A 16,375-nucleotide genomic window follows, 5' to 3' on the forward strand; every position below is an offset into this window, starting at 1 on the left:
GATTTCTGTTCCTGGTGGAGCATCCAGCACAGGCTGGATCCCAGCTCTGGAGAAAAGCTCCTGCCCCCTCCCATTCCCTCCAGCAGCATGATTCATGCACCATCTCCTCCTGACTGCTCTCAGTAGATCTCAGAGTGCTCAGAGACATGGATCACGTATCCCTGAGGTGATCCCAAAGGGAACTGGAGTTCCAGGATGGGAATGGCTCACCAGGGTCACAGACACCCCCAGGCTGTGCTCAGCCCCTGACCCAGCTCCTGCTCCCCAGCACATCCCTGGGAAGGTGCCTGGGTCCTTCTCCATGCCCAGGCCTTGGTGGAGGCCATGGGCTGAAGAGGACATTTCCTTTTCCTTTTCCTTTTCCTTTTCCTTTTCCTTTTCCTTTTCCTTTTCCTTTTTCCTTTTCCTTTCTCTTTCTCTTTCCATTTTCCTTTCTCCTCCTCCTCCATCTCCTTCTCCACCTTCTCCTTCTTTCCCTTCTCCATTCCCTCTTCCCTCTCCTCTTTCTGGAAATCCAGATAAAACCTTTTACAGATAACCTGGTAATAACTCCCACTTTACCCTCAATTCTTTGGAATTTCATCAATGCCATAAGTTTCCAGGCTGATTTTTCAGGCATTAAAATACTCAGGCTGCTTAGAGCAAAATCCAACACCCTCTTCTGTTACCTCAGCCTCAAAAGTTTGTTTATCAATTTTATTTTAATTCCCTGTAATTATTTGCTCGTTTGCCTCCCCAGCAGTGTGTGTGGTGTGCTTGTGCTTGTGCCTGCTCTTTCTAATGGCTCCCAAACCATCAGTGGTCCAGCAGACAGGAGCAGCAAAAGCTATTCCAGAAGGCAGCAGAGGCAGATGAAATAACCCAGCCCAGCCATCCACATCCCTGTTTTATCTTTATTATTCCCTGGAGGATTGTAATAATGTTAGGGAAATTGCAGAGCCAGTTTAGGCTTTACAGCAATTACAGCCTGCACTGGGTGATTGGACTATTCCCATTTGTTTAATATAAAAAAATCCCCTCTTTCATCAGCAAGAGCTGTGTTAATTTTATAATGACAGATATCACACTGATAAACTTTCTGATTAAATTAAAGCACAGTCCAAATAACCAAAAAAATCGGTGGCTGTGCCACCTCAGAGAAGAAAACTCTCCCAAACTCAGAGTTCACTAAAATGCACCTCAGAGATCAGAAATCCCTGGGCCTGACTGCCTGGATCACCTCCTAGCTTCTTAAAGCATAAATAGATGTTTTTAGGTGGTGCAGAGAACTCTTTGTCTCAGTTAGGAGCTGCTAACAGAGAGATTAAAGTGGCAGCAGAGATAAATGGGAGCAGGTGGGAGCAGGTCAGGTCACTCTGCTCTTCGTGTTCTCTGCCTGAATCACCAAAAATCTGCTCCAGGAGACGTTTTTGGGGCTTGGATTCTGTGCTGGGATGGGATCCAGCACGGAGAGCTGTGATGCTGCTGGTGTGAAGAGCTTTTGTGCTGTTTTCATGTCACTTGTCACCCCCTCCAGCCGCCCTGGGGGCTTGGAACACCTCCAGCAGCACCTGGAGCTGCCAGTGCTGGTGTTTGGGATCAGGGTTTTCCTGTGGGACACAGAAAGCTGAAATCTGGGAAGCTCTTCTTGAGAAGGGCCTGTGAAGGAAAAGGCTCAGGGAGTTCTCCTCTCCCTGGAGCTCTGCAAGCCCTCCATGCCAGTGAAACCTTTGGAAAGCAGCTCCTCTCCTGGCCTGCTGCTGTCCCAGGAAAGGAAAAAGCCCCAACCCCAAGGCAGAGCCCAGGTGCCAAAGCAGCCCTGCCCCACAGACTGCCCTGGGGTGGCCAAATTCCAGACTGGAGGGTGATGGAGAAGCTGCTGCTTCCCCCAAGGGCATTTCTGCTCCTTCCCCCACACAAAGAGCCCCTTGGAGCAGAACTCAGAGAGGGACCAGGCTGCTGGTCCCAGGGGAAAGCTGATTTGCCTCTGGCCCCCCCATCCCTGCTGTGCTTGTGTTGAAAATGTGATGGAGTGATTTCATTCATGACCTCGACTTGCCTGACCCTTGTTCTGCTTTCTCCTTGTGTAGGTAGGGAACCTTGGCCTACTTTTTATGCTCCTGTTTTTTATCTATGCTGCCCTGGGAGTGGAATTGTTTGGCAAGCTGGGTGAGTAATGGGCCCGAGGCCGCTCGCTCCATCCGGTTGGTGTTTATTTGGTATCTGCCTGCTTCCTTTTCTCCCTCTCTCTCTCATTCTCGGGCCTTCCTTAGCTTCACACTCATGTTCTGAAGATGGAAGGTTTCTCTTGATCTCAGGGTCACAGCTGACACACGAGGATGTAACACAGAGCCTTTCTGACACACACACACACACACGTTCAGGGCTCTGGCCAACGCCACCCTTGGCTGGAGAGGAACTCTTTGCTTTTTAAATATCATTGCCCAGCATGGATTTGTTCAAGTTTGCTACTGGTGACAGAACACGAGTCTGCAGAGCTGGATGGGGGTCAGATTCCTGCTGGAGAGATGCCACCATAAACATGTCCCTGCTCACAGCTTCCCCCACAGCCCATCAGTTCTCTGCACTTGGCTGCCACTGCTCCTCCACTCCCAGGGCTCCTCTGCCCCCTGTTCTCAGCATCACCAGCATCACCTTCCCCTCTCTCCATCAATCAGGAGGCATCCAGTGCTTCCTTCTTGTCCAGCATTAATTAATCCTCCAGTCTGAGGACACTGCAGCTTCTCAGGAATGTGCCCATCACTAAAATCAGAGCAGAACCCGGCCTTGCCCAGCCTGGAAAATGCTGTTGGAGGGAGCTGTGTCTGCATCCTCAACATTTCCATCCCAATTAGAGCTCCAGGAGCACCAGAAGGCCCTTCCTGAGCAGAGTTTATGGCTGTCATTAATCCCCTTTATGAGCCCAGCCCTCTGCTCAGATTACAAGTGCCTGAGAGCAGAATAATTCTTTCAACCAAAACCAAATTATTTTTCAGTCTCTCACAAATTCCGGGGAAGGAATTAGTTCTGCACTCACCCTGAGTGAAACAGTGTGGGTTTGTATTCCACCCCTGGAGTCACGGGTGTGTTTGTTCAGTCACAGGGGTGAAAAATGGCTTTTCTGGTGTTTCCACACACACCTGGGCAATGCCAGCCCAGGGAACCCCACTGGGGCAGGACTCTGCTTCCCAGCCCAATTTAATGGGAATATTCCTTCCTTTCTCCTGATCAGTCCATGCCAGCCACAAGAACCATCAGCCCTCTCTCCCCCAGGACTGGTCATTTGTGGGTTTTTCTTGGATTTTTTTTGTTTTTCCTTCCAATTTACCTCAGAATAATTACCTAAGACTGAAATGCCCAACCAAGAGCCATTGCTGCCTGTCCTAATGGATATTTAACGAGGCTGTGTTTTATGGGAAGATGGATATTTCATATGTTCAATTTGCATTCATTAGGCTATTAATTCTCAGGGGGAAAATGTCAAATTGCTCCACTTTATCTCAGTGAAAATATCCCTCGTGGTGGATGTAAAAAATCATCAAGGCAAGGGCGCAATCAACAGGAAAACAGACAAAGGAGGCTGTAGAGCAGGAGTAAAGAAAATCACAGAACTCAGAAGGAATGGTTTGGGTTGAAAAGGACTTTAAGGCCCGTCCAGTGCCACCCCTTGCCATGGGCAAGGACACTTTCCAATAGCCCAGCTTGCTCCAAACCCTGTCCAACGTGGCCTTGAATGTTTCCAGGGATGAGAATTCCACCACCAACATTTCCACACTTCCTGGTGTCCTGTCCCAAGGTTTACCAGCTGAAAACACCTTTCCCCCTGTTCCTCCTGAGCAGGATGCCACCACCCCCTGGTGCCACAAATCCACAGGACGTGGCTCAGGGTGCCCCCCCCAGCTCTGGGGGCTGCTGTGGGTACTGCAGCGTGGCTTGGCTGATGTGCTGCTCCTTCCCTGCCCCACAGATTGCAGTGAGGAGAATCCCTGTGAAGGCCTGAGCCGCCACGCCACCTTCACCAACTTCGGCATGGCCTTCCTCACCCTCTTCAGAGTGTCCACGGGGGACAACTGGAACGGGATCATGAAGGTGTGTGCAGTTTCTGGGTGCTTCCTCCTCTCTGGAGAGCTGTAGGTACAGTTTTCAAACGGATTCAGGCAACTCTTGGGTGGAAACAAAAATGTTTCCTCTTAAAACATCAAAATTAGTCTTCCTAATAGAAAAGCCAGATGTGTTTTGAAGATTTGTCCTAAGTCTCACCCAGCCTGAAGCTTTGTTCCTGGATGTAATATTTAAGGACAATTATGCCAGTGTTTTGACTGGGAGGAGTGCCAGATGTGTTTTGAAGATTTGTCCTAAGTCTCACCCAGCCTGAAGCTTTGTTCCTGGATGTAATATTTAAGGACTGGGAGGAGTAACCATGTGCTCTGTGTGCTGTGCCTTTGGGACGTGTCACAGAATCACAGGATCATGGAAGGGTTGGGCTGGAAGGGACCTTAAAGCTCATCCAGTTCCACCCCTGCCATGGGCAGGGACACCTTCCACTGTCCCAAGTTGCTCCATGCTCTGTCCCACCTGACCTGGAACACTCCAGGAGATGAGAAATCCAAAACTTCTGGGCAACGCATTCCCCTCCTTGTCGTTGCTGTAATTCACGACCCCCGTATTTCCTCTTACCGGTTTCAGTTGTGCCCTCTTTGTGTTCTCTTGGTGTTTCTGCCCCTGGGGCCCAAGCAGAGGCTCTCTAATGCCTGCCCTGTGCCCCGTGCTGCAGGACACACTCCGGGAGTGCACGCGGGAGGACAAGCACTGCCTCAGCTACCTGCCCGTCATCTCCCCCGTCTACTTCGTCACCTTCGTCCTCATCGCCCAGTTCGTCCTGGTCAACGTGGTGGTGGCAGTGCTGATGAAGCACCTGGAGGAGAGCAACAAGGAGGCCAAGGAGGACGCTGAGATGGACGCTGAGATCGAGCTGGAGATGTCCAGAGGAGCCGGCGGGAGCAGGAGTGGGGCCGTGGCCGTGGAGAGCCGGGCGCTGCACGGGAACCTGGAGCACACCAAGGGCAAGCACCAAGGCCTGGTGAGAGCTGGGCTGGGGAGGGATGGATCCCACCAGCCTGACAGCAGGTCCCACACAGAGCCAGAGGGACAGGACTCAAGGAGCTGTCCTAGCCCCTACAGCAGGGATGTCACCACCACCCCATGTCCTGAGGCAGCTCCCAGGGCTCCTGGAGGTGGAAGGTGCTGGAAACCTTAACCTGGCCATTATTCCATAGGAGGGCTCAAAGTCCATCTCTCTGTTTCATTCTAAGGTTGTGGGTTTAAAGTTCAAAGCCATAAAAGCCATGGTCCCTGTCCTGCTGTCCCAGCCAGTCCTTGTCATTTTTCAGGGCAGCAGGACTGACCAACCCAAAAATCCTGGGAATGCTGGCACTGGGAGCCCTGGCACCTCCAGCATGGGATGGGATAAATTCCCTTCACAGGTTCTGTTTAATCCCACTTTGGGATTTCCAGAGAATCCTCCAACAATTCAGTGCTGCTGTAAACCTGCAGCTCCCCATTGATCTGCTTAGGACATGGAGAACTTGGGAATTATCAGAGCCCCTCAGCAAGGAGCTGGAGGTCCCTGGGTTGATTTTTGGAGGTGCCTGGGTTGATTTTTGGAGGTCCCAGGGTTGATTTTTGGAAGTCCCAGGGTTGATTTTTGGAAGTCCCTGGGTTGATTTTTGGAAGTCCCAGGGTTGATTTTTGGAGGTCCCTGGGTTGATTTTTGGAGGTCCCTGGGTTGATTTTTGGAGGTTCCTGGGTTGATTTTTGGAGGTCCCTGGGTTGATTTTTTTTGGATGTTCCTGGGTTGATTTTTGGGACACTGCCTGCTCTCTGATCCCTGTCAGTCCTCCAGGAAAACAATCAGAAGTGCAGGGGGAGGGAGGGTGTGAGATAATTGTCTGAGCCCATGTCAGCAGCCTGTGATTAAGAGTGAACATGGAACTGCTTTGTCACCACGATCACAAATAAATGTACCGCGAAATCAGTGGGGGCTTGGAGATTAAATTACATTAAATTAGATTTTTGTGAAATCTATCAGACTCCATTAGGGCGAGGAGAAAGCTTTGGTTACACAGCGATGGGGAATTGGCTGTTTGAGTGTTGCTCCTGACAAACATTCCTGCAGGGAAATGCACAGGTTGCTTTTCTAATTGAGGGAAGAGAGGGCACATCCTTTCACACAGGCTGGGAGTGCAAACAGTTCATTCTCCTTGGGTTTTCCTCATCTTCCAGTACTCCCAAGCACATCAGGAGCCAGGCAGAGCCTCCTTTTAACCCTGGAAGTGATGAGGGGGAGAAGTGTCCCCTTCATCCTCCCACCATGTCCTGCCACCATCCCACAAAAGCCCAGGCCACCAGGCTGAGGTGGCTGATGTCCCACCCATCGCGGTGCTGTGCTTTGGGGCTGTGTCTGAGCTGTCCCAAACCTGTCCCTTCACAACCACAACCTTTCCAGCCTCTGTCCTTTCCAGCTGGGAAATCCCAGAGCAATCAGCCCTGTGTGGGATAGGAGTGAAATCCTCTTTTTAGCCTTTAAAATGTGCATTTGGTGTGACTTAGAATGTTAAACCCAGAGCTGCAGGCAGAGTTTTTTGTTTGTGGAGAAAACAGTGTCAGGTTTGATTTTGTTGTTGTTATTGAAAGAACTTGTTTGTGATACTGAGGAAACTGAGGCAGGGAGGGATCAACACCTCAGGCTTCCAGCAATCCCCAGAGCTGGGGTTTCAGGCGATGCTCCAGGGAAATTCCCAGCAAACCAGAAGGGCTTCAACCCCCTCTGCTCCCAGTCACCCCCCATGCCCAGGTCCCATCCCAATTTCCAGGGTATGGGATCAGCCTCTGGAGTGCAGCAGGTGTTTCCCAGCAAGGAGGAGGAGCAGCAGTGATGTCTCCAAACCATCCTCACTGTCCTGAGCAGCTCTCCAGGTGGGAGCCAACAAATTTCCCATCCATGGTTCATATTTCAAGCCCTCATTTCATTTGAAATTTACCCACGTCCCTAATTCAGTCAGCTCTCAACAGTTGAACCCTTAAAAATTGAAGTGGCTGGTGTCAAGAAGGGCTTTCTGTTCATTTGTCCCAGCCACAGCCAAGCTGAGCTTTAGGAGCCAAATCCTGAGATCCTTCTGTTCAGGTGCTGAGACCTTTTGTTCAAGGAGCTGAGCAGGAGCCCCTGGCTGCCCCCAGCCCTGGTGATGCTGTGCTGGAGGAGCTGATGAGCTGGGATGACCAGGGACCAGCTGGCACTGGCTGCTGAGGCTTCCATCCATCAGCTGAGAGCCCTGGGTGGCTCCTGGGCACAGCTGGCAGAGCTGGATGCCAAGGAGCTGCAAATACCTGCTGGCCTCTCCTTCCCAGCCAAGCTCCACATGGTAAAAGCATGGAGTAATTCATCTTGGGGTGTGCACCTTCAGGGAGCTGAGGGAAGACATTTCTAAGCCAGAAATACAAGTTAAAAACCAGATTTAACCAGATCCTCGGTGAGCTCCAAACCTGAGGGATCTCAGGGACAAGTTTTGCTGGCAGAGCAAAGCAAAATACATTTAATTTAAGACATACAGCTGGGAAAATGGTTTCTATCAGTCACTGGGAGGCTGATGTGAAGGGAGAACCAGAGGGATTCACTGTGTTTGAGATAAAAGGGGAAATTGGAAGGGGAAGGTGTCCAGCCAGGTCACAGGGCCTGGCCCAGGGGCTCCTGCTCCCCCAGCACTTGAACAAGTCCTGGCATCACCTCTCAGCTTCTCCATCAGCACCTCAGGGACATCATTTGTGTCCCTAAAGCTCCCTGTGACCCCAGGATGGATTTGCTGAGCAGGGTCAGGTTTAAGGTTTGTGGTGAGCTCTGTGTGGGCACTTCCAGCCAGACCCCTTCCAGTGACAGCAAAGAAAAATCCCTTTCCTGCCCCCAGACAGGCTCCACACCCCCACCCTCCCTGCCACAGTGTCTTCTCCTTCCCTCTGCCTCAGTGGTGCCCAGAATGCCCCAGGTTTTAGGAGAGAGGCCTCGAGGTTTGCAGTGGTGTAGATGTGTTTAAATGTCTGCCCTGTGAGGGTGTTTTGGGGAGGATTTCCAGGAGGACTTGTTTTGGCCCCTCTGTCCTCTGTCTGAGGAGAAGGATGTCACCCTCAGGCCTCCTTTTCCTCTCCTTGCAACATCAGATCAGGAAAATGTGAGAAATGCTGCTTTTTTCATGTGTTTAACAAATGGGTTCCTTTTTCCTGGCCTTTCCTTTCTCTCTGAGTATCCAAGAGTTGACTTTAGACAAAAAGTTGACCTTTTTAGTGGTGGGTCATTGATGCCTCCCTTTATTCCAGCCACATCCTGAGCTCTTCCCTCAGTGTAACTCGGGGTGAGATCCCAGAGGGGACACCAGCACAAGGCTAGGAAGCAAAAAGGGAAGGAATTCCCTGTAGTTCCCCACTGGGGTGTGTCACAGCAAGGGGTCCCCAGCCAGGTAATAATTAGCATTGACCCCATGATTCGCAGAAGGCTGATCAATCATGTCTTTATTAAAAAACCCATTGCTCTTACAGACAGTTACGATACAAATTGACCTAACTGGTCCTTTAATTAAAACACCATCACCGTGGGTTAATTAGGAAACCACCCTTTGACAAACAAGTCTCCATAACACGTTCTACATGTTCACAGCAACAGCAAGTGAAGATAAGAATTATTCCTCATTCTTTTCTCTGACCTTCTCACAGACTTTTCCCAGGACCATGCCTGGGGAAGTTGTGTTTCTCTCTGTGGCCAGAGAGCTGCTGCCACAGGGGTGATGCCACCTCCCTCTCCCGTTGCTCTGCAGGGCAGTGCAGCCTCGCTGAGGGCCCAGGACTCCCAGAACCTGCTGACAGTCAGGAAGATCTCCGTGTCCAGGATGCATTCCCTGCCCAACGACAGCTACATGTTCCGGCCCGTGACCCCGGCCACGGCCCCGCTGCCCCTGCACGAGGTGGAGATGGAAACCTACCCCTGCAAAGCCCAAAGAGGTACCACCCTGGCAGATTCCTCTGCTCTGAGGCAAAGTTTTGGGTTCCTCACTGCAAGAAGGATGTGGAAGGGCTGGAGCGTGGCCAGGGAAGGGGATGCAGCTTGAGGGGGTCAGCTTGGAGAAGCTCAGGGGAAAACTTTTCATTCTGCACAAATCCCTGAGAGGATGGGGCAGGGTTGGGCTCTGCTCCCAGGGAACAGGGCCAGGATGAGAGGAAACAGCCCCAAGTTCTGCCAGGAGAGGTTTGGATTGGGTATCAGAGAAAATTTCTTCGCTGGAAGGGTGTTGAAGCATCAGAACAGGCTCCCAGGGCAGTGCTGGGGTCATCATCCCTGTGGATCTTTCTGAACCTGTGTTCAAAAAACCTGGGGCTTGATTTAGCACTGGCCTTGGCAGTGCTGGATTAATGCTTGGGATCCTTGGTATTTTCCAATCTTTACAACTCCATGATTACAACCACAGGGGGTTCAGTGGGGAGCAACCAACCCAACATGGCCTGAGCAGGGTTCACTCCCACGTGATTCCAGCAGCACCACAGTTTTCTTGATGCTTCCCCACATCCTGCAAAATTCCACGTTTCCATCACCTCCCCAGCAGCAAGCTCAGGTGCTTGGGGAGAAGCAAAGCTCCCAAGCACAGGTATGGGTTTTTAGCTGAGGGGAAGGGAGCTGTGCATTCCCTCTGACTCCTGCCTGCAGATCAAAAACATCCCCGGAATAAAAGCCAGGGTTGGGATTGCTCCCAGCACAATTCCTCGTGTTTCAGGCAGGCTGCAGCCTCAGGGCAGTGCCTTTCAGCAGCACACCTGGAGTTCAGAGCTGCAGGAGTTCCTTTGGCAGCAGAAAGATCAGAAATCACTCTCTGGTTCTTCCTGGGCCCAGCCTTGTAATGAATGTCATGGAGAGACCCCATGGAAAGACCCCAAAATCCAGGAATCAGGGAGCCTTTGAGGGGGCATTCATCCTCTGCATCCCAGCACATTTCCCTGAAAATGCCTTTCTGTCTCTTCTGTTGAGCTGCTTTGAAGGGGACATTGTTGGAATTTTGGATGTTGAGAATTTTAGACTTTTTATGTTGATAGATTTTGATTTTTAAGAGAGTATTGTATTTAATTTGAAGTTGTAGAGAAAGTTTTAAAAATTAAACTACAGAACTGAGATTATGAGTGTGTAGTTTGATTAGAAGTGTACAATATTATGTAGTGGAAAATTTAGAGTTAAAGGTTTTAAAATATAGTGATATACGTAAAGTAAAATAGAGGTTTTAGGGTGGAGGTTGGGTTTTTTAAATTTTTTTTATAGGTTTGGATGGTATTCTGTAATTGGTCAGAAAAGTTTGTATTGTGGGATATGAGGGATTAGTTATTAGGTTAAAAGTAAAAATACAGCAGGAAATCGATCTGAAACACAATCTCTGCCTCCCCAAAAGCACACCTGCTCCTGGAGGGGCTCCCTAGAACTTTTCCCAGCCTGGTTCCCTTTGATCCAGCACGGTTTGAAATGCCAGAGCTGCCCAGTGGGTTTGCACACCCTGATTTGCTCTGATTTCCTTGGGAGAAGGAACTCTGTGTTTGTTCAGACTCTCTGGGAGCCAGGTCCTGCTCTCTGCTCAGTGTTTATTATTATTTCACCTGCAAATTCCTCGGGAAGGAAAGAAAACAGAGGCTGAGTTTCATGGGCAGCCTCCTGGGGCTGCTTTTCATCCCTGGAGTGGCTGTAAAGCAGGATTTATATCCACATAAAACTGCTGGGGTGTTGGCAGGGCTGGGTAGAGCCCACCAAGGATTCTCTGATGTTTCATAAATTCCTCAATTTCTCTCCAAGAGCACTGGAGGGGTGGATATGATGGATATCATGAATATGACTTTTTTACCTGGTGGTAAAAGCAGCAGCACCCCGAGCTGTGCTGCTCCTGAGCTGCCCAAACTCTGCTTCAGGTCACAGATCCATAAATTATATCCAAATAAAACTGAGCCCATGGAGACTCCCATGAGTGTTTCCACGGGCTTCAGGATGTCTGATCTTCTCCCAACACTCCACTGACCACACAGTGAAAATCTTGTGGGATGAGCAGATCTCAGGATATTTTGGTTTTAGATGCAGTTTGCTGATTTCCTGGAAAAACAAGAGAAAAAATATCCAGCTTGAGAGATCTTCATGCTCCTGAGCATCCAGTTTGGTGGGAGTTTGGGTTTCCCATATGAGAGCTCGATGGAAAGTGTCCAACAGGAGGAAATTCCAGCTGAGGACAGGGAGTAGAGCATTGGGTCTGGATTTTATGACCATGTTTGTGACAGACTTTATGCCAGAGTTTTTCTGCATCATAAAAAGCATTTTATAAAGCCTGGAATAGCACATGAACAGCACAGGCTCAGCCTGAAATTCTGGGTCTAGGAGAACCCAAAAAAAACCTGGGGAGAAGCGAGGTGGGGGTGGGAATTCCTTCTGTGGTGTTCTGGAGAAACGCTCCAAAAGAAAAATTATTAAACACTCACTTTTCTTTGTCCCCACCAACAAATGTGTCTGTGAAATTCAACTGTGATGTGTCTGGATGGCTTTTGTCAGGGGTTCAAGTTCCCTGACCCCTGGGTGAGATCTCTTGGAGTGATGGATAACGGTGTTTGTAACATGGAGCTGGGCAGCGCTGCAGGAACAGACGCTGGGTTTCAAACTAATGAGGACAATAAATCCTGCAGCCAAAAACCAGAGAAGGTCTTTCAAACAACTCCCAAGTGCAGTAAAGCAGCACCACGGATGGGCTGGGGAGGAGGGATGGCCTTCAGACCCAGCCTGGGAGGCTTTGGGAAGAGAGAGATTCCAGGCTGTCCACAGCTCAGCGCTGTCAGAGCGCTGGGAGCAGCTCCTGGTGGGACCATGCTGAGCTGAGCTGAGCTGAGCCTTGGGGACAGCCCCTGGTGCTGGCTGGGCTGGGCTGGGCTGGGCTGGGCTGGGCTGGGCTGGGCTGGGCTGGGAGAACTGCCCTAGGCTGCACAAGTTGTAGAATATCTTGAGTTAGAAGGGATCCACAAGGATCAGAGCCCTGCACAGACACCCCAACATCTGTGAGCTCCCTGCCATCCCTGCTGAGGTTCAAAGCAGCAGACAGAACAAGGGAAAAGGTTTTTAATCCAAGGTTTATGCTGAAATTTGCATTTCAGCCAGACCCAACAGGTTTTTCCTTCTCCCTCCTGTGTTTATGCCCCTCTTGAAGCTTCTGCCTCAAACCTTGAGAGCCCCCAGGCCCAGCAGTGACTTCTCCCTCTGTCCTGCCCTAGGATCCATCACCTCCATCCGCTCCCAGCCCGTGGTGGGCAGCTCCTCGCTGCGGGTGCCCACGGAGGCCGCGCGCTGCCCCGGCCACGACGGGCGGCACCGCTGGAAGGGGCTGGCCCCCCACGGCACCCCCCGATCTCCTGCTCTCAGCAAGCTGCTCTGCAGACAGGTGAGGGGCCACCAGCAGCCAGAGGTAACTCCTGTCTTGTCACCTGGCTCCTTTCCCTTCTTTCCCAGTCCTATCTTGTGTTTCTTTGCTTGGAGCTGAAGTGGAATTCTGGTTTCAGAACGAAACGTGCCATAAATTTTTATATATTCCCAGCAAATGACATGTGGGCAGGCCATTTTTTCCCTGCTTCCATCTTCATGGCTGTGCTATTCCAGGAAAAAAGAGCTGAAGCATGGGGAGAAGATGCCAAATCCATTTTACCAGTGCTGGGAGAGCCCTCCACTGTGATGGGTTGTGCTGGCTCAGGATTTGGGGCTTGAGCAAGACCAAGGCCCAGCAGATGCCAGCCCTGAACATGAAGGCTCCTGCCAGCTAAAGTTTATCCTCTTGTCTGGGTCTGACACGGATGAGGTGGGCTGTGTTAGACCCACAAACCCTTTGCCTCGTGCCATGGGCTCCCCATCCCTGTGAGTGTCCCAGGCCAGCTTTGATGGGGCTTGGAGCAACCGGGACTGGTGGAAGGTGCCCGTGGCAGGCTGTGGAAGGAGATGAGCTTTAAGACCCCTTCCAACACATTATAGTCCTATAATTCTGTGTCCATCACTGGAGGTGCTGCTGCCCAGCACATCCCCAGGTTCTCACCCCATTCTCTCCCCTCTCCTTCCAGGAGGCCGTTCGAACGGACTCGGTAGACGGACAGACTCCGGAGCACAAAGACAGCGTGCAAGCAGAGCCTGGAGAGCCCCAACCATCAGCAAAGCAGCCCCAGAGCACCCTCACCCCCAGCCCTCTCCATTCCCCTCTCCCAGCCACCCCTCCACGCTCTCCCCCATCCTCCCCACACCGGCCCCTCGGCCCCCTGGCACGGAAGCACACGTGTGGCCAGCACAGCGTTCCCAGCCGGCCACCCAGCCCCGGCAGCCCTCCTAACCCCGAGGGCTGCCAGGGCGAGCCCTCAGACCTGGCTGACGAGGAGGTTCGGCACATCAACAGCTCGGCCAAAGACTGGGCAGAGGAGCACTCGGACCCCGGCAGCCGCTCCACCTCGCCCTTCACCTCCCCGGTCCCGTCCCCCGTGCCCCTCAAGAACTGCAGCACAAGCAGCCTCTCCCGCAGGGAGAAGGACTTGAAGAAGTTCTACAGCACCGACACCAAGGGCTTCCTCAGCAAGCCCAGCTGGGCCGACGAGCAGCGGCGGCATTCCATCGAGATCTGCCCCTCCGGCGGCGCCGCGGACTGCGGCTTCCAGGAGCCCGCCGAGGACAAGCAGCGGCCCCCTGGCCACGTCCAGCCGGAGGCCGACTACATCCACGGAGCCCGGAGGAAGAAGAAGATGAGCCCGCCCTGCATTTCTATAGATCCTCCCATGGAGGATGACGGGGCGGCGGCCCCACGCACCAAACCCTCCGAGAACACCCTGCTGCGGAGGAGAACGCCGTCCTGCGAGTTCCCGGCCTACCGAGAATCCCTGGAGCTCCCGGAGAGCCGAGGGGAGCACCTCAGCATCCCCAACTTCTCCTTCGAGCAGCTGGACGGCGGCTCCTTGAGCAGCCTCTCGGAGCTGCTGGACAGCGGGCAGTCCACGCCGGCCTCCGTGGACTCGCGGCCGGACGCTGAGCTGAAAAAACAGGATCACTTAAAAACTCAGCGGGGCAACGGCAAAGAGAGGGGCAAAGAGCTGCTGGGCACTGCCAAGAGCCCCCTGCACAAGCAGGACTTGGGCCCCGTGACTGTTGCCACAGAAGAAGGCACAGATGACCCAGTATAGCTGCTGGGATGGGGGACAGGGGGGGTCTCAAGGGCTTGTCACCAGTGTGGGGGTTCCAAAGCGAGGGGACCCAGCGGTCAGGGGTGGCCGTCACCGGGGCTGTCCCCTCGCTGCCGTCACTCGCTGGGGAGAGCTGTGGAAGTTTGCAAAAAAACCACACACACGCACGCACGCACACACACACACAAGTGGAAAAATGAAAAAGAAACCAAACGAGCGGCTGGACGAAAGTGGGGATGGGGTTTTGGGGGGATTTGGCAAGAGGTTTTGGGGTTTCTTTTCTAAGGGGAAGGTGGAGTTGATGCAGGGGTGGCTTCATTCCTCCCACGCCGCTCCGTGGCCTCGATCACATTGATTCGGGTCTGAGGTGGTGGTGGTTGGGATCTGGGGGGGACTTCTTGGGGTTTTGTTGTTTTGTTTGGTTTGTTTTTTTGGTTTTTTTGTTTTTTTTTTTTATTTTAAAGATGCTCAACTTTTCCTGAGGCACCTTTTTGAGCTGTCACGTTACGCTGGAGTGCCTGGGAGCTGGACATTGTCTGTATATCAGCAGTTCTATAAATAAAAATTCTGTATTTGTGAGCTACAAAATGAGGAAACAAACAAACAAACATAAAAAAAAGTGGAAAAAAAAATAGACCCACAAAAACTCTCTCTTCATAATGCACATATTTTTATAGAGAAACAGAGATGCTGTTTTTTGCATTACATGGGTGGTGTTTCCTTGGGTTTTCTGTGGAATTAATTATTCCAGCCATTCATTTTCCAAATGTTTCTCCTCTTTCCTCGCTTCCCTTCCCTCCACCATCACCCCACCAGCTTCTTCTCACAGCTGATGCTTCTGACGTCTTGCTCATTTTCTTTTGTACTTTAGAGGTTGTCCTAATTACAGACAAAAAACCAAATCACTACTGAATTGTAGCCAGTGCAATAATAAGTTATTCATTCTTCTCGTCTGTCCAACTGTCCTGTTGCTTTTTTCCCCCCTTTTTTTAAACTGAAATTCAGGTTAAACGTCGCAATAATCTGAACAGACGTGCACAAAGATGGTTTCTTGTGTTACAAAGAGAAAAAACTAATGAAAAAAAGGAAAAATAAATACATTTACAGAGAGATTAAAAAAAAAAACTGAACAAATAAATAGTAAATTATTTAAGAAATGTATTTTGTTTACTGCAGTTCTAAGTAAATTATTGATACAGTGTGTAAAGGTGTAAAGAGCTGTCGTAGGTGATGCTCTTCGTGAGCATTTAAGGTGATGATTTGTCCTCCTCGTGGCAGAACAACTCCGACCCCTCGGGGCAGTTTGCACTCCCTGTCCCTCCCTCCCCATCCCTGGACACATTCCCTTCCCAAGGCCCTTCCAGAAGCCTCTAGAGGAATCCAGGTCACCTTCTAACAACACTTTGCGGGGGTTTTTTTGCAGCTTTTGGGGCCGGTTTTTCTTTTTTTACCCTCCTTCCCCACCCCTCCTGCAGGCCCTGTGTCCATGGCCCAGCTTGGCCACGGGAAATAGGAGCAGGAAGGAGCCCGTGGACACCCAGGGGGGAACAAACCCATCCAGTCGTTTCCGTTTGGTTCCTTCCTCATATTTATGCCTTCACATTTATCTTCTGTTATCGATGCATCCATTACTCCAAAGGAAATGTATCTTGTTTCACATCTATTAAACTGTATAAACTGGAAGCGTGGCCTCCCTTTGTGCCGCAGCGGGGGGAGCCCAGCCGTCCCTCCCGCTCCCAGAGCTCGGCATTCCCTGAAAACTCCTTCCTTAACCTCTCCGAGCTGCAGCCCCCCGGGTGTGAAGCATCTCTGCTGGAGCTGGAGGCTTCTCCCACCTCCCCCTGAGCTCAGAGAATCCCTCACCTCACCTCCATATGTTGATCCGGCTGCTTCCGAGGAGCACCTGCGCCGCTGTAATTAAGAGTCATTTAGAATTATTGTAAATAATGATTCTGTCTCGGTGGGATAGCAAGGAATTCCAGAAAAGAGCCACAAAATCCATGATTAACAGTGCTTTGGGGAGGATGGCAAGCTGCTTTTGCTGCAGTTTAAGGAGAGGAGGTGAATCCCTCTGCTCCAGGCTGAGTCCTGCCTGGAGGGGTGGGGGATGCTCCGGGGTGTCCCTCAGCATCAGGGGACA

General features: G+C 51.3%; 1 protein-coding gene across 2 annotated transcripts in view; it reads left to right on the top strand.

Moving 5' to 3' along the window:
* LOC121350840 (voltage-dependent T-type calcium channel subunit alpha-1H-like) overlaps positions 1–15,856 on the top strand; it is a 108,269-nt gene extending 92,413 nt beyond the window's left edge. For both annotated transcript variants that reach the window (XM_041462553.1, XM_041462554.1), the window contains exons 28-33: positions 2,070–2,148; positions 3,947–4,068; positions 4,754–5,059; positions 8,841–9,024; positions 12,301–12,467; positions 13,135–15,856. In XM_041462553.1, the coding sequence (XP_041318487.1) occupies positions 2,070–2,148; positions 3,947–4,068; positions 4,754–5,059; positions 8,841–9,024; positions 12,301–12,467; positions 13,135–14,235 (1,959 nt within the window). In that variant the 3' untranslated portion in view covers positions 14,236–15,856. The remainder of the gene's footprint in view (positions 1–2,069; positions 2,149–3,946; positions 4,069–4,753; positions 5,060–8,840; positions 9,025–12,300; positions 12,468–13,134) is intronic.
* Positions 15,857–16,375: the final 519 nt, after the last annotated feature.

Source organism: Pyrgilauda ruficollis, unplaced genomic scaffold (genome assembly GCF_017590135.1).
Source record: "Pyrgilauda ruficollis isolate IOZ18807 unplaced genomic scaffold, ASM1759013v1 scaffold16, whole genome shotgun sequence".
NCBI lineage: Eukaryota > Metazoa > Chordata > Aves > Passeriformes > Passeridae > Pyrgilauda > Pyrgilauda ruficollis.